The following is a 21427-nucleotide window of genomic DNA, read 5'->3' as shown; positions in this document are numbered from 1 at the left end:
TTCGGGGAGTTTGGCTGGAAAGTGGTTCCGAAAGGGGTGATAATCAACAAACAAAAAGGCGATGAACGAACGAGTTGGGATTGACAGACGGGAAAAGGGGATGAGGCGGGGATTGGCTGAACATCGCTGGAACCCAAGACTTCCGGCGGAATATTTATATAATAATTAATAAAATAAAAAACACAGATCCTCACACACGTGAATACCAAGTAACGCCCTCACTAGAGGCCCAAAACCGGGGACGGGTATTCCCCCACGGTTCCTTTGTGGCCTTTGCTCGGAGTACCGTCAACTGGATTTGAAATTAACTTGCGTATTCTGGCCTTTTCATACAAATCGATAGGGTACATTAGGTTGAAATTGAGTTGACCCGCACATTAACTCTCCTTCGTGTACAAAGAGTGAAGAGAGCCCTTACTTTCCTCATAAACAGAATGATCCGACCAATAACCAACCGATGGTTCATACCATTGTCACGCGCGATTATATGTAAAGTGCACCGAACAAAAGCGGTTACCGGTTGTCTATACAGATTGCACTGTTCTTAGGTGATGAACACCGTAAAAGAATTGTGAACAGGTATATCGCGACAGCCTAGTCGTGTCGTCTCTCCTGTGCCCTCTCTACACAGTTCGCTTACCTAAGGTTAGGGGGGGCTGCGGATTTCGGGTTTCGGGATTTCGACAAGACCTGGATTTGTTGTTGGGGTTTTATTGAAATAAGAGTCCTTGAATGTTTTAGTCAGGAACAAAAAGACTGTCCAAAGTCAATTTCCCTGCATACATCACAATAATGCTTTGAGACCAACAGATAAAGATAGCATTCTCAGCCAATATGCTTGTTCTTTGAAACACCACAAATGTGTAAAAAGAGTGTATCGGGACTTTATATCCCGTTTGTCAGAGAAGAGGGCGGAATATGATCCATAGCCAAATGCTCCTTCCATCTGTAGTCAACAAGAGTAATGCATGCTTACATCAGTGTGATGATGTGTGAGTGTGTACGAAGCTCACTTAGTAAAACCAAGCAGGGGGAAAGACGGGGGTCTTGCTCCCATCAGCGCCCATTTCTGCCGAGTCAGCTTTTCTCTTCCCATAATCCCTCTCTCTCCCCCTTCTGTCCCATGCAGTTGCTTTTCTCTTTCCAACCAAAGCACTCTTCCTCTCCTCTGCCCTGAACACACTTGCAGCCCCGATGAACGGAGGGCAAAGCGGGAGCCGGAGAGCATCCGTCATCCCTTCGCTCTGTCCTCCCCCCCCCCTCCCCTCCTTTTCTATCCCATCCCTTTTCAATTCACTGTCCCTCCCTCCTCCTCTCTTTACCCTGCTTGCCGCGGCTAGGATCACTGCACTACTCCATGCGTTGAGATGAAGAGCACACACAGTGGGCTTATTGCAGCTCAACATAGGCAGGTGGAGAGCAGCAGAAAGGGCTGACTCGTCCCGGAGAGCCGTGGGGGGGGTGACCCTCATTGTCTATGTCATCACTTGGGAACGCAACATTGTGGAAAGACAAGGAATTGGACTGGCTCCGAACCAGATGGGGGTGATCCTGGCTGCTGTTTGAGTGTGTTTTCTCAAACTGTGAGAACATCTCAGTTTGAAAGGCTTTGGTTTGGTTGATATGGATCCGGATGGAAACTGGATTGTCGGGATTCGGATGTGGATTAGGATGCTGATGTGGAGCACCTGAGCTTTGGGACTTAGCTTCCTGTAGCAGGACCACATGGACATGTTTGGGTTCTCCAAGATTCCAAAGCTGTCTGGGTGAGTGGCATTGCAAATCACATGTTTTTCATACACTTTTCACAAAAGCCTCTTCTTTGGGAACAAAGTCAAGATAATCCATCCCAAATCTCTCACTGAAAAGTTGTCTCGACAGTGAAACATTTATTTGTATCATACGTTTTTTGTATGATATACAAGTAATGGATCCATAAGTCATAAAAAATGCACTACGCGGACACTTTGCCCACTGATACGTGGACACTGAATAGTGACTCTAACGGTGAATGAAAGTGCTTCAATTGAGAGAGTTTGTTAACGAGTGAAGTGTTTAATGAAAGGAAGCTGCATCCAATGTGCGTATTGCACTCAACAGATTCATGTTTCACCTGCGTGTGGTGTTTGGGGTTGTTACTGATGTATTCTGTCCTGTCCATGGGAACAAGGCTGATTGTATTATGTGTCGTATGTTTATCAAGTAATAGGATCTGTATGAGATACAACCCGCTCTAAGATATGCACAGTTTCAACAACAACCAGAGGCTCAGTGAATGTGGGGAAATGAAAGCGGGGTGGAATCACAGCCAGAGCAGCAAAGCAGATAGCGCGAGTGATTATTGGAGAGATAAAGGAGGAAGAGAGGACAGACAATGGTTGCTGAAAAGGATGGGAACATCAACTAAATGAGCCAGTGGAGAGAACAGAGCCAGAGGAAGAGTTGTAACAAGAATACCAAGTACTTCAAAAGACAGAGGTTTCAAACTCTCTTAGGGAGGCTGTGGCTCAGTGGATAGAGTGCTGGACTTCGAATCAGGTGGATAGCACGTTCGAGTCCCACTGCAGTCAGCATGTCATTGTGTCCCTAATGTTAGAGAAAGGGAGGTTGACCCTGAGCTACCTCATCCAATCTCTTATGCTGCATAACCACATGCACTTATTGGAATTATACAATAAGGAGAAAACATTCAAAATGATTTTGATTCACGTAATTCTATTCTGGACACGTTGAAATAAACCAGCCTGAAATATGAAGACGCACTAAGAAGTCTTAAGACGGAGGAGACTCTGTAAGTCGGAGCTGCAGCGATAATGACTAGCATTGGACACACATGTATGATCCCTGACTCATGTGTGGTCACATCCCTAAGCCCACTAAACATCGCTCGTGGCAAATCTCTTAAACCTACACACTCAGAGGCTAGCATCTGGAGGGCACTCTGCTAAGGAAGGGAAGTCAAGTCTTCATTGTGGTCCAATGTGGGTGTTTCTACACATGTTTTATATTTGACTATGAAGACATGACTACGCTAAAGCTGGAAGAGAGTTGAAGTCTCTAAACTTTAGAGGTCAAGATCAGATTGATAAGTAAACACAATATGATGTCATGGGCAGATTAAAGAGGGCTCTATGCTTTTTGAGGTGGTCCGCTTCCTGTGGTGTGGTATAAAGGTGTGCATGTAAATGGTCTGCAAAAGGCTACAATCCCCAAGTTTGCTCCAGAGGAAGTTTCTAATATTTCCAAACTCCAAGCGCCCTTTGTTTTTGGATCAATCATGTTTTGTCGACAAAACTGAAGTTCAATTCCGAGACTGTCCTCCCAAGACGAACGACCGCGTTCAGTGCGTTCAGCAAGTGCCCCAAAACGACATATTGACGTCCAGGTGACAAATCCCTTCGGCAGCCGTGGTCATTACGATGAGAGGGAAGGTGCAAGTCAGGTTGTTATCGAGCGATAACGTGGATTGATGGGTCAACAGACATTTGACTTTAACACGGGAAACTGCTGTTACTTTAACGTTTCCACAAAATAGTAATACCAAGATTGTTTCGTACCCTCAAACATGTTAAGGGCATGTAGTGTTACCGTGATGAATCTAATGCCTGTGTAAATCACAAGCTAAACAGTTTTAATGTTGTTTGAATATGAAACACATTGCATTTGTCTCTTTTTGACATTTATGTTGACGAATGAGACACACAGAGAAGAAGCAAATGCCTAAAGTGTCCATCTGTTGAACATTATCACACTTTGATCTTTATGTGACTTCTCATTTGAATAAATAGCTTCCATTCATCAGACGAAGTGCCTTCCCTCAAGAGTTTTCGCCTCCTGGGAACCTCTTGCACTTCTCCTTATGCTTTAGCACTTGTTCAGCCAGTGTTCACAACATACTCCTTTGGCTCCATCCATTGCCTACAGACTGTGAGTTGGCGAAAAATGAATAACGCTAACAGGCACCAAGAGACTGTTTGCGTCTCTGGCAAGTTAGCGGTGCTCTGCCTGTTCCCAGATGGCCGTTGTGTATCCATGAGCTGTCTTAATACACTTTCTGAGTTTGCAGATAGCGCACCAGCCAAGTTTGTTTCATAAACCCTAATGAGAAGTCGTTCATCACCTTTTAATGCTCGTTATGAATTATCCCTTGTAGGAAAGAACAGCTCCATCAGGTGAGATCCATCTGTGATCCTCCTTGTTGTTGTTTTTATTTTACGTATGCTCTAATAAGCCAACCTCCTATCCATCCCCACCCGCACCAATCACCGGACCTGGGGGGGACAGAGCCTTCTCCGTCGCTGCCCCCTCCCTCTGGAACTCACTCCCACAACCCATCAGAGACTGCACCGACCTCACCACCTTCAGAAAACTCACAAAAACTCACCTCTTCAATCTGGCTTTTCATGTGTGATTGTTTTTGTATTATTTGACTTTAACTTTAACTATATATTTATTTGTTGTTCCTTTCTTCTCTTTCCTTTTCTCTTCACTATTATCTGTAAAGCGTCTTTGAGCACCTGTAAAAGCGCTAACAAATTAAATCTATTATTATTATTATTATTAATAAGCGTTTCGTCATCACACATCTGGCTTCAGTCTGGTAACACCAACCCAATCTCTCTTATCCATGCTCCCCAGGGACAAAGACAGGACCTGTGTCACTGTTTGCACTGTGGGGAAATGTTGGCTTTAGTGTGTCTGTACTTGGCAGTGAAACTGGCCAGCAGGGCTTGTTTGTGTTCTGAATATCAGATTACAGTAATGCATGCCAAATTGCCTTCTGCTTGACGCCAATGCATGCTGCTACTTCAGAGAGCAAAGCTCAATTGTACCCGAGAGCCGTATGACGAGTCGTGGGTTCTTAACAAATATTCAGTCACTTTCAATTCTGAATTCAATCAGGACACTTAATACTTTGGATTTCAGACATTTTACTCATATTATAGTATCGGAGATTTGTGGAAGCAGTTCAAGTTTGGACGACAGGATTGACTTATTTTTTACAACGAGTGGAGACATACTACAAGTACTTGATTACACAAGATATTTGGGGTATTAAAACACAAGTGCACACGCTCTATGGGCCCACATATGGGTACTTTTACTCTCGAGAAGCCGGCCATTATGGCTTAATACTCCACTGAGCAACTTCTCTAGGAATTAACGGGGGACACCTACGTTAGATCCACACCACCCGGGTAACAAGCACTTTGTACGGCTGCGCTCAGGCAGACGCTTCCGTACCATGTCTTCCCGGACAAACAGACTCAAATTCAGTTTTTTTCCCAGGACCATATGTGCACTAAACGCAGCTAATATTTAAATTATATAATCCTTCCGTGCAATACGAGAGGAATCGTGCAATTTAATTTATTATTTATTTATGTACATATTCCCTATCATGTCTATTTAAGTCCCATTTGTTGTTTTTATATTTTCTTGTTGTTTTTATATTGTCTTGTTGTTGCGTGTTGGCACCTTGAGTTCATTGTAATTCCGTTATACCTGTACAATGACAAAATTAAAGATCTATCTATCTATCTATCTATCTATTAGCTGTTACTCTGTTTACAGGCTTTACGGTAAGCTAATGGCTAGCCGGCTTTAGCTTTATATTTAGCGTTGAGGCATGAGAATGGTATACATCTTTTAAATTAAGATGAGCAGCTTGAGCTTGTTAAAACAAGTCTGTAACTCTAAACGTTTCCAATTTGTAGTATAAAATTGTATAGCAACCAATAACTCTTTCAATGTACATTTGAGCTTTGAGTATTATTTCACCACCGCACATCTCTATAGCTCATTATCCGTTTTCTCCACAAACTTGCACTTATCTGGTGTAGCCGAACAGGCACAGTGTCAAAACACATAAATCAGAAGGTGGTGAGGATATAAAGTAACATCAGGTTGCAATACTACCTCCCCCCCATTTCTCTGTTTCTCACTGTCTGCCCCTAACCCTTAAAGTTGCACGATTGTCTTGATTTGAGTCTGGATAATCCTCCTAAGGGATTTGGTGGGCGATCACTGCAGCAGGGGCTGCGGGGCGGACACACTGCTGACTGTTTTATTCACGATATGAAATCACAACACACATATCTCTCTCTTCTCCTCACCTATTCATCTACTTCATATGGCAGCACGACCATCCACTTCATGTGTGTCTATCCCTGTCTAAATGAAGCCAGCTACAATGTGCTTCATCTTTCAAATTGAGACTGGATTGTGATCAGGATCCGTACATTTATTTCAAAAATGTTTTTGCTTATACATATTCAGGCTTTTAGAATAACATGTGTTATCTCTCGGTGCGTATTTGATCAAAGATACCAGCCCTGAAATGGAGTACTTTAATCAGTCATTCCTTATTCCCCTTGTCTTCTGCAGGGATTCATTTCCTGGTGAAAACTAATATTCTGTTATTCTTATGATGAACACATTTTACATCCCATAATTCCAGTCACCGCACTCACCAGATAATACTGCAGCGACGTGCTTCATGCTTCCGCCCCCCTTTGACAAGAGAACTAAATTTGATCAATTATGCAAATTGAGCAAAAGCCCATTTTGTTTCGTGCTCAGATCCGAACTTCCTTCCCTCGTATCCGCTTTGCGAGAAACACATAACTTTTTGAACATGTATCATTTCCCAGTTAGGCTTTAATTCTCATACAGCGAGCCCGGTGATATTCAGACACAATAAGCCAGCTGAAAGTGACGCTCCTATTAAATAATGCCCACGTGTTCTGTAAATGTTAAGAGAAAACGACACGCAGCACGTGTTCCTCTGTTAGAACTTATATATCATGTATTCTGCTTGGGATCACTATTTCACTTTTTTAAACTATTTTTGTATTTACTATTTACTCGCACTATATTTGTCTGTTTATCTGTGTTTTGTGTTGCACTGTTGGAGAAGCCTGTGACCAAAGATTTCCATCGGCATAACTACGCTGTAGCTATGTTCGTATGACTAAATAAAGAACCTTGAACCTTGGGACATGCATTATAAATGGAAACTTCGTTCAATTCAAAGCATTTCTTGTTGTTGAGACGAACTCATCTGTTCCCTATCGCCCATCATAACAAGGCACGTACTACTGTTTGCCCTTAGGTTGTACTTCACAAAAATCATTGAGAAGAAGGACATCAAAATGTGTCCCAGGATGACTCACTCTTTTTTTGAAGTTTTAAGTTATTCTAGTCAGCAGCTGGCTACAATTATAAATCTTTTGGATGAATACTGTGTAGCATATGCATTAAGGATATAGACTTTACAGACAGTGACTAAATAAAAGGGCCCTATTCTTCTCCTTTTCAGCTTCATATCTGTATTTTATTCCTCTGCTGTGACATGTCTCCATGCTTTAATGTTCAAAAAGCTCTTTATTGTTCTCATGCTGCCTGTGCTGCAGCACTTCTTTTCACCCTCTGTCTGAAACCAGAGCCCAGTCTGCTCTGATTGGATAGCTGGCGAGCTCTGTTGTGATTTGTCAACCGCTTATAGATGTCCCGCCCCTTAGTATATCACGTACAATGTGCTGATGTCGCTTTATTCAAGTAATAAACAAACGTTCAAGTCCAATGGAGGCGTGTACTAGTTCTACCTCCAGGTTATTCCTCTAATGTAGCTCTGCATAACAGAAAGTCCGTATCGACTGTGTTCAAACAGCACAGGATTAGTGCTGGACTCAGTGCTCATGTGATAAAGTCAATTCGTGCCCCCTCTTGTTTTCCTTTTTCCTGCGTCAGCACAGTGAGAGACCCGCTGGGAACAATCATTGAAAACCATCAAGGGAATTTAAAACCTATTGAACCCGAGGGACAAAGCTTGATTGCAAACCCTATACAGTCTTTGCATCTCACTCCGTCTGCAGTTAATCCTCTCATGTATTTCATCACTTTTTACATATGACACATAGTTATTCTGGCAGTTTGATGATGAATGTCATTTTTGAACACAATAAAGAAGACATCATAGGAGCCTTGTAACCGTGAGGATGGAACATTTACAGAACATGTTAGAAGTCCACTTTCCATACCATGTCCCCATATAGCTACTGCTGATCTTATTTTAGATGGATGCGTTCACTTGCTTAGTGTATGCTTGAGTGTCATAAAGGACAGCTGGTTGGTTAGGCATCTGATGTCTCATTATATAACAAGAAACTATGCATTTTTAGGTGACCTCTAAGCTTAAAATACACAGGTCTCTTGACCAGAATGCATGTATGGGATGTTTCACAGACCCAGTCATACTGTAAATGCCTCTTTGATAGTGCATACTCAATAATGGATCACTTTGGCTGGTTTTTTACTACATACAGTGAGCAATTCCGCGCTTGTGGGACAGAAGAAGAGTTAAAAATATCTTGCATTTTCTATTCTCTCTCACACATACAAGCCAGAAACCCAATGGCATTCTGGGTGAGGTTGAGCAACAGGGAAAGAGGCAGCACTGTGGAAGAAATGGTGCCGAAATGATGTCATTTCTCAAGCTTTGTTTTGCGTTTGTGTCGAGGAAGTCAGTGTTCAGTCAGGTTGAGGTTAAAGGACTAGTGAGGAGGGAGAGGGGATACAAAAGAAGAGTGTACATTACTTACATTTAAGAAGCAACTTGTGCAGGGAACCCTTACATTTGTGTGATTAACAAAAGAAAGATTGAACTTAATACAGTCAGAAAGATGTCATGATTAGAGTGAGTGATGATGGATGAGCTCACGGTGACTTCCCCCGGTTCATTTGCTGATACATGTGTTTGCTAAAGAGCTGAGTGGAGTGATTAGTTCTGCTCCAAATGCTTTCACATAATACTTAAGTGCCAGTGTGTATTCTCAGAGCCACACACATACACACACCCAATGTACTGTAAACCTACATGCGGTACAGTATGCACACTTGCACTCTGACGCATGATCAAGCTTGGCTGTGACACACATTTCTTTCACCGATTGGCTATCACTTCCTGTAATCATGCTTCCGTTCATTGAACACTCAACAGTGTGTCAACTTGTTTGTCTGTGCCATATCCTACCCCACTTTTTATTGTTTTAATTAACATTTTAGGGAGCTAGACATGTGTGGCAATGCTCACCACGCTCCTTTGCTAGTGTGTGTTCAGGGACATTGTTTTGGCGTGGTCTTTTTAGCCTCCAGAATCACACTCACAGTGATCGGTGCAGATGGATGTGTTTTGACATGGGCTGAATGCACCCAGGGACAAATGAAGTGTGTATAGCGTATATTCACTCACTGGCTTTTCTCTTACACACTGCAACCTTTCAGATTGACTTGCAGCAAATAGATGGAGGTAGTCAACGCTTGGTCATCATTTCATCACGCAAGTAAAGGCAACCAACCATAAACTAAGTGCCAGTTAACTCCCCGTGGGCAAGGCCGCAGTGAAAGCACTACTCCCCAAGGTTAAAAGCTTCGATACAGGAAGCGAAATGTGTTTTTTTAAGAGATCTGAGAACTGATTTTATGTCACTGATACAACTGGTTTTGAAGTTGATTTATTATGTATACAAGACTGTAAAAGCCTTTGCTGGAATCACAGAATATACTTTACAAAGAAACACACTACAGGAAAGGGAAAATCCCAGAAAGCATGATCGGGCCCTGCATTAACAGTCAGAAGGTGGAGTGTGTCCTAATATTAGTTTATCTGCATTTTGCTGCGTCAGTGGAGCTTGGGGCCAAATACAGCATAAACATAATTCAAAGAGACAATCATCAGGTTTCTTTCAACAACATAATTAAAACTCTGCTTTGCTGCCCTTTGTGTTTTCTGCCCCCCGGTTCCAGTGGGCTTTATGTGGCATTTAAAAAGAATCGATGGGGTGTTGTGCAACACAGACGTGCTGCTGTGCTGCAAAGGTTGAAGGCAACACTGTGAAGTGTTTCAGGTGGGCTGCTGGCTCAATGACATGACCTACAAGGAACACAACCTATTCCTACAAGCAACATATATTTCATCCTTTTCCACAACTGAAGGCATTTTCTTGTCCTTTATTCGCCTTGTGTCGTTTTTCTTCTTGTGACCTTCCCCTTACATTTAAATATTAGTGTGTAAAGGTAACCATTTGCATTGTAGGAGTCATTCTACTAATTGATCCGTTTCAACGTTCTCAGAACACCAGCAATCCTGTCTGTCAATCAAAGTGTAGACTTACGTGCCTCCAAAAGGGCAACACTAAATTAGCAACACAGTCATTCATGTCTGTCTGACTTTTCAAAAAGCCTACTTTAGTTCACCTGTATTTAACCATTAAATATATGTTATTTTTATAGTTTCTAGCTTTCATTCTGGTCTTGTGCTCCCGTCCTCCGCCATATCATATATTTGTATCTCTCATCTGATATTGTCTTATCTTATAAATGAACAGACTTGTAGCTGCACCTGCTGTCCACGAACCAAATGCTTCCATTCTGAAGACAGATGTGACTTTCGGAAACACTCACCAGCCTGTCTCGAGCTGTTAGTTGCCATTTGCTGTGCAGTTAAGGGGCTTTGAGTGTAAGATGTGTATGGGTGTGTTTCTCCACAGTCAACAGTGTGGTCAGCCGCCTGTGGAATAGTCAAAATCTTCTCTTGGGGGAAGGAGAGTTCTAGTCTGGTACACTCACAGTAAGTGTGTGTGTGAGGAAGAGAGTGAGAGCAACACAAAGTCAAGAGGAAGATACCGAATGAGTGAACACACAGAGCTGAAATGTCTTTTCCAGATGGGGTGTGTTCACGCCGCTCTCTGCACTGTATGATGGGGTTTAACCAAGCCGGACAGCTGTGATTGATGCAGCTGACGATGTTCTTATTGACCTGCTCCTGACGTATCTTTGTGCTTCTATATTGTTCTGTGTGTGTTTTTGTAGGAGATAGTAACACCATACATTTATTTGTTGAATTGTATTGACTCGAAAATCAGTATTTCCATCCGGCACTGTGCTGGAAAACAGAAGGGGAGCTGTCCAGGGTGCTGAAATGAATCAGAAGACTTTATTTATCCGGGGGAAATTGGGCTTTGTCAAAGTCGCTTTATTATAGAATGGAATAAACTAAATATAAAATATTTGAATACAAATATGTGTATAAACATAAGAAGTTAAAGTAAGAACCTGCAATAAAAAGATTAAATCAAACATATATATATTTATATGATATAACAAAAATTAAGTAAAATGGCCAAAACAATCTAAAAGAAAATCGACCCCCCCGCTCACTTACTTTTCTATCTTTGTAAGGAGTAGATTTCTTTTATGTAAGCTTTTAATTGATTCCATCATTCCACGCCGCTGGCATGTTTCCACATCAGTAAGGCATTAAAGCAGTTAAGTGTTAGTAAGGAGTGGAGTATCCGCTCTAGAGGATATAAAGATCCAAATCCCACCAATCAGCTGGAGTACAGTTCACTCTTTATTATGAGCTCAGAGGACATTTCACTTGCAGGGGAAAGACACTGCAACATGACAAATGCAGCATTTCCCCGCAACCATAACAAAGCATAATAGTGGTGAGTCACTGCTAACAGTTAGCCATGATAGGCTATGGGTTTAGCTACGTGGTGGCTGATGGGGAAATGATTGCATGTGGTGGAGTGATTTCACTTTTCATGTTGGATTCGATTTTTTTCAAATATTTAAATTGTTCTGTTTTTAGTACTCATTGACAACCTGAATGTGTGCGTCATTTATGGAAATATTTCGAGTTATTTTTTTATACACAGTTTCATCATAAAAATATGGGAGAAAATACCAACTTTTGCTCGGTCACATAGTGGCTTATTGTAGTGCTTATAGTGAATTACTGTAGTTTACCAGCTACAGTAGGACTAATGGATATTAAACTGGGATCTGTAGTCGGTTAATTTACTCTCCATGCTTATTTTGGCCTCAGCATTGTACACCATTTAATTAAATAACAACTTAATAAGAGGCCTTTTAAGCCAACACCCTCGCTAATTGACAGTTAGCTTACTGGCCGTTAACAAGCTTCCTAAACGACTATAACTTAATGGGACATTAAGTTTGCATCGTTAAAACAAAACATGTATTTGTCCCATCAAGGTTTGTCTCTTCTGTAGAGTAGTCTAAACTCCAACAGAGAAGGTCAACTAAAAGTGAGTGGTGCTTAAAGCTAACAAGCTACTCAAAGGAAGGGCATTGTCAAGATGCCCCTGCGATTTGTTAGTGATGCAATATCCACGACAGTTTGCCCTTGTGATTGAAAGCTGTCCTTTGAAATGACTTGATTATGAGTCAGTAAAACACAATTGCCCTCCTCGCAAAGAGAAATTGGCAGAGACAGACTGAATAATGAAGTGAAGAAAGGACTTAGTGCTACTAATGGTTGATGTAAAAGGAAATGAGGTTGGATGGATATTTGTAGAAGTGATCGTCTGATCCATTTTTCTGAGTGTTTTCATTTCTCTTCTTGAGAATATTTGTTGTTAAAATCTTCTCTATTTTAACAACTTTTTTGAAACTCCTGCAGTTTTTCTTCTCTGCTTTTTTTTCCCCGTTGAGTTCAGCTTGTTTTGCAACCATCTGCACTCTGCAAGATGTTGAGAGTGCACGCAGAGTGAAGCTGAATGTTCAAGAGGTTACATAAAAATAAACCGTGTTTGTGTGTGTTTGTTTGTGCAAAGTGCACTGAGAGCCCAAACATGTTGTCTTCAGATAGTAAAGCTATATAAAGTCAGAGTACTTCCATTGCAACTTTTAACAACGTACAACCAATGTTTTATTTATGAACCGCGCCGAAAGAGAGTGGGAAAGGCCCAAAAATGGAAAGAGGGTGTGGATTGGTCGAGAAGAAGGTCAGGAGATGGCTGGAGTTGACTTGCTCGGAGCTAGGGATGCCAGAAACTGACCATGATCAAAATCGAAAATCGGACAGCCCTGGCGAATAATAATCGATTATTCGACGCCCGCCCCCCCCCGTGGGAGAGAAAGAAAAAAAACTAGTAGAATAGTTCCAACCCTTCTTTCCTTTGTTCATCTTTAGTTGTGTTGTCACTCCAATAAATCAATCGCACGTGTGACGGAGAGGGGGGGGGGGTCGGTGTGTAGCAGCGCAGTGAAGGGCTGCGCAGAGTGCAGTAAAACAAACTGGTGGTGTGACCAATGGCCATTTACAATTATTAATACTATTACTATTATTAGCATTAGTCTATATTTTGGTTGAAACTATGTTAGCCTATATTTTCGTTGAAACTAAGCCAGGAATTTAAAAAAATAATAATAATAATAAAAACATATATAAATAAAATCGAATTTTTAAAATAATTTTCGATTATGGAGACTGTAACGAATATTCGAATAATCGAATAATCGCTGGCATCCCTACTAGGAGCTATGCGTGTGTTCGGTTGGGACATTAATGAGCATAATGATAAAGATGAAGAGGCTCCATTAGTGAGCAAATTATGAAATGTCGAGTGACAGATCAACGGCAAACGATACAGTCCTACTTCCAACGGCACAAATCCAGTTCATTCAGATGTAGATGTTCCTGTATAAGCTGTGTCCTCGTGCCACTGTGCTTTTAATAATTGATCAATCAAGTTAAAGCAGCAGTTATAATAATAAAGCATAATAGGGCCTCTTTAATGCTTCAGCCAAAGACTCGTTTTTTGTTGCATTTTCAAATCAAGAGAACGAATAGATGACACGAGCTGACGAAGTGTGTCTATCTTTTTCTCCTTGGGACATGTTACTGCTATGATTCACTTCGCATACATCACACACTCTAACATGCCGCAGTTTATTTGGGCCTGTCTGACACAGATTGCGGCTGACATTTTGTTATTGCGCGGCGTGACATGCAATTAACCTGTAAAATGTTATCTCGTAGTGTTTGTGCGGATTAAGTCAGTTACACTGTGTTTCAGGATGATGGTTTTAAACTACAATCAGAGAAAAACTCCTTACCCCCCCCCCCCTCCCTGTTCTTGCCCTTTAAACCAGAAACAGTGCTTTAACGGAGCCTCTTGCTATCTTTGATGAAGTTATCTCCTTTCATATTTATCGTAGACTCAGCTGTTGTTAAAATCCAGATGTGTTTATTTCTCTCCTTCACCCACCACTTAACCTACATGTCCTTGTATGAAGGACACTCTGCAGCAGAGCTCTTATCAATATGGGATGAAAGTTGTGTCTGAGCTTAAATTACCCTAGTTTTATACTGTGTAAAGCGGCGAGAATTGGCAGGGGGGGGTGGCTTTTAAGTAGCTAGTAAGCTTTGTGATAATGTAGGCTAACGCATCTTCAGAGTGCTTTTTGTGTGAATCCAGTCAATCTTGATAAACATCTTGAGGGGGTTAACGAGACATTAAGTGTGTGCATGTGCGTGTGTGCGTGGTCTATTCAAGGTCAAACAAAACTGTGTCCACTCCAAGCAGAAATAGCTCGCATTGACAGAAAACACTCTCTTTAAAGGCCTGGTGCTGGTAATGCTACATTGTCCTGCTTACATTTTAATTCAAATTCAGAGACAACGCGAAAAAATGACCCAGTGAACTCAGACTCCTCTCTGCTCCTGACTATCCTTTGAAGAGAGAGGCTGGCTAATGTTAGGGTTCAGTGGCAGAGTCCAAGCCACAAAGTAGTCACTTATCAGAGGTCAAAAAAAGAAACAAGAGCCTCAGAGGGGGGAAATACAGAATGGTTAAAAATAACTGATTTGAGTTGCAAATGTCTCTATGCAAGCCACAGCAATCATGTAATACATGTCAGAGAAAAGGGGATTATAATCTATTCTGATAGACTCTCACATATTAGGCTCATGTGTATGTCTACTCCATAGATACTACCTTGGTTAAACCCTGTGATGGATTACTTTACCGGGAAGCAGCAATCTGAATTAGAGCTGTGAGGAACATTTGTTGTTGTGAGATGCTTCCAGAGTTTGGGGCAGTGCGTTCTTGCTGACTGAATACATGTGGTGCTCTGTGCCAGCTGGCTTCCCCGCTTCCCGTGATAGGAAGCTCTGACATATGATGCAGCAAAAAAACATCCTGACTCGCTCCAGGAGCCGCCATCTTTGTTGTGCATTTATTTGTGTTGTGGAAAAGAAAGAATTCTCCCACTCTATGGAGGTTACGCCTTGACGTGCAATACATCACTGTGATCTAATATCTGCCCTGCGTGTCTCGACGCACCTAATGAAAAGCCTCAGAGGATCAATATCTGTAATGGCAGTGTATGAGGGACTAACCGTGACAAATCAATTAAGCAGGCGGGGTTTTACGGGTGAAACAAGCGTCAGAATATTAATTCAGTTGAAATGAAACAAGATGTGATTACTTAAAGACAGCTTGCCAGTGCTTGCACCAGCAGTCTATCTACCATCAACCTGTCAAACTATATCCATTAATCCATGAATATAATCGAAATAATCTACCTTGTAGGTCAATTAAGTACCACCGATTTAATTGTTTCGGCCTTGTTGGCAAGTGGCCCTATTACGCTGTTGGTGTTTTCCCTTTCCTGTAGTGTTTTATTTAGGTTTGTCTGCATGTAAACCGCAACGGCTACAATCCCCTGAGTGTCTCTCCCACAACCAAAGTGTACCGTAAGTCCTGTCCCACCTTTTCGCTTCAAAAGCTTCCTGTCATTTTTATTCAGCAGAGGAAATGGATTGACTTTATGTTATGAAGTTTAGCTTCTCAGCAGTAGTGGAGATGACAAAGAGAAATGGATCCACATAGGGAAGAAGAGGAACAGGGATTGGTTGAAAAGCTTTTTCCAGTGAATACAGCAGCCTTTTCAGCCCTAGGAAAAAGCAACATGCTGCTTCTTCTGAATGCACACATTTGGATCCGTGGTATGTTGAATGGAAATGCATGAAAAGGGGGAAAGAGCTTTAAACTCTGCTGCAATGTGTCGGGGGTTACATTACTAGCGACAGTGCTTTGTGTTGTGATCTGTGTACGTTCAGCACAGAGATTCTTTAGTCAGTCACCTTTTGCACTTTTACAAAAACACTGAGTGAGAAGTGAAAAACAACGGCACAAAAGGCAAGAGGATGCAGGGTTCCCTATATACATACATATGACTGTCACTGCTATGAATGGTAAACCCAGTGATCTGATGTTGTGCTCCCATTCAGATCAATTTGACCAAGTTTGAGATTTACCAACATTTTTATCCTTTATTGTCTGCAAGTGAAGAAGGAGGGGATGTTGAGGTTGGACGCAAAGGACCTTTACGCAGCGTCCACACGGCGGCGTGCGTTGAAGCTTGCCGGCGGGCGTGTCTGAAACTCGACCAACAACCAATCACATGAATCCCCGCCCTCCCAGACACACAAGCAAGCGGTTTGATTGGCTAGAGCTTGTACTGGCATATGTTTTGATTGGCTGACGAAGCTTCAAAAGTTGAACATTGCTCAACTTTTGCAGCGAGCCGCGCGTAGCGACGCTCCCACAATGCAGTTTGGTGAAGCGTGACGTCACCCCATTCAAAGTGAACGGGCAGAAGCTTTGAAGCTTCAACGCACGCCGCCGTGTGGACGGGCCGTTACAGTATAGAAAGTATCCACCCTTCCTTTGCCTCGAGGGATGTCAATATTGGTTGTTTGCTCAATTAACTACAATTTGTATCGTACTGGATGAAGCTTTGCCCTTTTATCTTTTATATTCTGACATGAAAAAGGTTTATTTTTGCTGGAGGATGACCAAAAGTGAAACAGAGTGAAATATTAATGCCATCCAGGTGAAGAGTCAGTTTCCTCTTCATGCTGTGTGGCTGCGGCTCTGAGATGGAGCGATGTTTCCACACACGTTGTTGCTCTCCGAAAAGCCTCTTACTCCCCACACTCACACACACTCACAGACACACACACACACACACACACACACACACACACACACACACACACACACACACACACACACACTCACACTCACACACACACACACTCACACTCACACACACACATTTACCTCTGCACACTCTCTCTTCCTTTCTCATACACATAAATACTCATACTCTCCCTCACACACACACACACACACACACACACACACACACACACACACACACACACACACACACACACACACACACACACACACACACAGCATGGATTTGTTTTCTCTGTGATGAGAGGGATTATGGGATAAAGGAGGCGAGGCCACATCAGTTTAGTTCAGTTTGGACCAAAGCTGCTCTGAGCAGCGGCCGCAGCACAATGACAAACACTGATGAGCGTCTGGCCACACACTGGAGGTCTGCACAGGCGCTGACGCCACAGCTTCTGGATATTTGGAGAGCCTCTGATTGGGATTCTGAAGTGGCGGCAGATATGTTTTTCTTTCGGATGACTGGCAATCAGCAGAAGCACAAAAGCCTGGAGGAAATCCGTGCATGGCAACAGAAGTGAAGCTCAAAAGCCTCAGAGTGTTAAAACGGATTTATTGCCTTCTTTTTTGCTTTAGTTTGCTTTGCTTTTGATGTCAATGAAAGCATGGAAGTACCATTAGTGAACTATTTATCTTCTACATAACAACTGATGACAGCTTCCGCTCAATTGGTCTTTTTCACACCCTGCAAGCAATGACATGACAGACTGATGCATTCGTCCCATCAAAGGCACAACATGGGAATCGATCAGACGGATTATTACGGCGATGACATCCTCATCTAGTACGCATGTTCTTCTATTTAAAGAATTTGTATTGATCACACGATGGATCCATTGTGGCCTCGCTCTTAATGGTAAAGGCCCCCGAGCTGAATGAGTGATGTGTGACGTCTTCCTCGAAGCTCGCACAGTGGAGAAAATGCTGCGAAACAGAATGTCAGTCTGGCACTGTAACGCCGTTATTTTTATTCATTGTTACTGTTGCTTGCTATCGTAGATTTGAGGTCAGGACAATAAACCTGTCCTCATGGTTTATTGGCTGATGGGACGAAATGTTCCCCGGAATAAATCAACTATGAGTATAAAGTGCATAGATGCTGGAATTCGGTCTCATTTCTGCGGCTTGATGATATTTTATTGCGCTTTTGATTATTCCTGCTGAGTTTTATGATCTGTGAATGATTAGTCACTGGAGCGTAACTCGGCACAGTTGATTCAGGAGGGGTGGTTATTCCCATTAGAGGAATTCACACTAAGGTGGCCTCTCATATCTTCCCCCGTCTGTCTCTCTACATTCCCATTCTCCTTAATGACATTGTTTTAAGTAATCTGCGATAACCCAATCAGCTGTCACATCAGTGCTTTCCCTCTGACCATTTTTTGCAGAGCAACTTGCGCAGCACTTGGCCGTATACATGCCGCTATCGATCTCCCTTCCACGGAGCCGATGAGCCGTCACTTGACTGTGGTCGATTGCACTAAGTAGTGCGCTCTCACACTGAAAGCCACACAGAGACAAGAGGTCACACTAAGAGGCATCTAACCAGGGCCCAGAGACAGGAGAAACAATTATTTATAAATTCACCTTTGATTCTTTTCCATAAAAGATTGACCTCTTGATGCATGCTTATGTACGTCTCAGTGGATTAAACTAAAATCATTCCGAGGTTGTTTCGCCATTTATTCGAAACAAGAACGCTCATCTATAAGAAGTGACCGTGTTCAGGCTGAGTTAGATACTTCTGCTAAGACACTGCTCATTGTTTGGCTATATTTCCAAAAGCAACAGGAAATGAAGGAAGACATGATATTACTCCACTGCTTGGGAATGGGTTTTTCTGACATTAAATTCCAACTGAATCTCAGAGCATATATTATGATGAAACACTGATTTTCCCTTCCTCTATGTTTCAGCCATAAGAACAAAATGTCGGGCTGGCCTCCCCCTGGCCCCGGCTCCTGGGCGGGGCTGCAGGGGCCTCCATACAGCTGGGACAGCATGAACAGCACCAGAGAGGGCCGGGACTGCTTCACCAAGTACGTACAGTCTGATCATAAACATTGGATGATGTACGATCATCATTATATTGCACCAACAGTTGCATATGGTTGCATCATGAGGATCCAGTGGAGAAGTGAACCAGCACTGCATTTTCATTTCCCTTGACGCCCAATCTCATCAGGGAGATACTTTGAGAGACGGGTTTTGGAGTTATTTGCCCCCTCCTCCCATAATGCACCTTTGTTGGGGGGATTCTGTTCAGCAGCCTGTTGTCTGCGTGAGTTTGTTATGCAGAAAGATACTTTCAGCCCGGTAAACATCGGACTGGCTTCGAGGGCTTGGCATAAAGAAAGTCCTCCAGGATGAATCCAGCCACGTTTTCAATCAGACGTGTCTCGCACTTTTATTCTCTCTTGAACTTTACCCTTCCCTTTGCACCTTCCTGCTACTTATTTGTATCGATTCTCTACTCTTAACCCCTATATGTCCCCCTCCTTCCGTCCCCTTCCTTTCTTTCTTCAACCTTTCCTTCTTTCCTCTTCCTGCTTTGACCCCTTGACATCAATTCCCACCAGTTCAACTCTTCCATTTTCTCTTCTAAAACTCTAAGATCCATTTCAGTATTTCTCCCACGTTCCTTTTAGTCTTCTCTCCTGTCCTCTTACTATACTGTATTCCCGTCCTTTCTATACATTTTCTTATTTCCCGTTGTGTCCTTGGTCTTTGCTGTCCCTTCTCTCTGCTACTCCCTCATTAAATGATCCCCTCCTCTCCTCGTGATAGGGGAGTCAAACTTGACAAGGGTTACCCATCTGGTTCTGTGGCTTTGTTCCCAGAGAGAAGCTGTTGGCTTTCGCACAGGTGACACAGATTGAGTATCACAATTGGATTCTGCGAGCCAGAGAAAGAAAGAGTGAGTAAAGCCAATAGTTGATTTCATTGTATCGGACAGATAACTCCCCTGGCCTCAGCTGACATGATCCAGCAGGTGTTTCAGTCCTGTGTCCGAGTCTTTGAAATCTCTGAAATACGTGCAGCTATTGCAATAGTTTTGTAACAGATCTGGAATTGCATTGTTTTAGAGTAAAGTGGATAAGGGTGTGTTTAAAGTAAGCATATGCCTGCCTCATTCACATGGAGAGGTGCAGGTGTGTGCTCATGAGCTTATCTGTCCGTGCTTTGTAAATCCTGCCAGCTGTTCTTGGGCAATGCTCCCAGCTGCTCACCTTTTTATAGTTACATTGCTTTAAATGGATATAATTCTAACTGCAATATTAACGCGTTAAGGCATTGTGAATTGTTAGAATATCAAATTAAAAACTCCCAATAGATCAAATAATAGACAGCAGTGCATACATACATTATTTAGCAGGTGTTTTTATCCTAAGTGACTTTCAGTGCACATTTTAATACATATGAATTGACTGGTTAAAGGGTAATTTCCAGGTTCATATCAGTATGTAGTGTCTCTACTGTGACATGTCTCCATGCTTTAATGTTCAAAAAGCTCTTTTCTCATACTGCCTGTGCTGCAGCACCTCTGTTCACCCTCTGTCTGAAACCAGAGCCCAGTCTGCTCTGATTGGTTAGCTGGCCGGCTCTGTTGTGATTTGTCAAACGCTTGGAGATGTCCCGCCCCTTAGCCAGTCACGTACAATAGAAGTGTGAGTGTTACAGAAGTCATTTCAGCGTAAAAAAAGCAAATATAAAAAAATGAATATATTCTCACAGTATATTATAGTAAGCCCTTCTCTATGCACAGGTGACATGTGGGGCCAGGTGGCTAAGACTAGGTTAGCTATGTATTTTAAGCTTGTTATGTAACTGTAACCTACTACTCTATGTCATGGATTGAATAACATCTTCTTCTTTTTCGACTCGTGGTAGTTCTTTTTTGAAGCTTGCTGAACCTCAAACCTGAAATATAGGGTTATTTGTCACAGCTTATCAAATATACAACCATGAACTACAAAGGTGAATGAACCGGTTTGCACGCTTGTTCCCGTTATCCAGTGACTGGCAGCAGGGTTTAACCTTTTGAATTTAGCTCTCCCCTGACCCCCTTGACATGGTAGCGCTGCCCTCCCGCGGGATTAAACCCCCGCTGACCCTGGCAGGGCACATCACAGATTGGAACATGCTTCATTAGAGACAGATTTATTTTTGAGATTTCTGCGCCGTATGTACAATGCAGATCAATGTGATAATGAGACGGAGGGTGAGAAAGCGCAAGAGGCAAAGAAGGTGACGGGGATTGAGACTGATCTGGATTGGTGGGAGATAAAGTCCCTGATGGTTTGGAACATGCTATATATTATCAGGGCAGATTTAGGGCAAAGCTGCAAGTGGATAGTCGAGAGAAGAGGATACATATCAGTCACGGTTGTCATGCCAAATGTCTAAATAATATTAACTGATCAAATTAAAGTGAATTAGTTTGAAAAAACATCTTGACTGCTTACAAAGATGAAATGGATGTTGGCCAGGTAACAATGGACAACCTGTACCAGACCTAATGTGCAGAGAGGAGGAAACGGCTGCCAACGGAGCTGAAAGAGAAG

At 42.4% G+C, this 21427-nt stretch overlaps 1 protein-coding gene across 2 annotated transcripts in view; it reads left to right on the top strand.

Moving 5' to 3' along the window:
* Positions 1 to 1207: 1207 nt before the first annotated feature.
* The window catches only part of LOC104944391 (FERM and PDZ domain-containing protein 4-like), a 35502-nt gene continuing 15282 nt past the window's right edge, over positions 1208 to 21427 (top strand). For both annotated transcript variants that reach the window (XM_010769915.1, XM_010769917.1), the window contains exons 1-2: positions 1208 to 1766; positions 18779 to 18901. In XM_010769915.1, coding sequence (XP_010768217.1) covers positions 1726 to 1766; positions 18779 to 18901 — 164 coding nt within the window. In that variant the 5' untranslated portion in view covers positions 1208 to 1725. The remainder of the gene's footprint in view (positions 1767 to 18778; positions 18902 to 21427) is intronic.

Source organism: Notothenia coriiceps, unplaced genomic scaffold (assembly GCF_000735185.1).
Source record: "Notothenia coriiceps isolate Sejong01 unplaced genomic scaffold, NC01 NC01_scaffold00008046, whole genome shotgun sequence".
Taxonomy (NCBI): Eukaryota; Metazoa; Chordata; class Actinopteri; order Perciformes; family Nototheniidae; genus Notothenia; species Notothenia coriiceps.
Note: the sequence above shows the minus strand (reverse complement) of the source record. Positions and strands in the feature narration are given on the sequence as shown.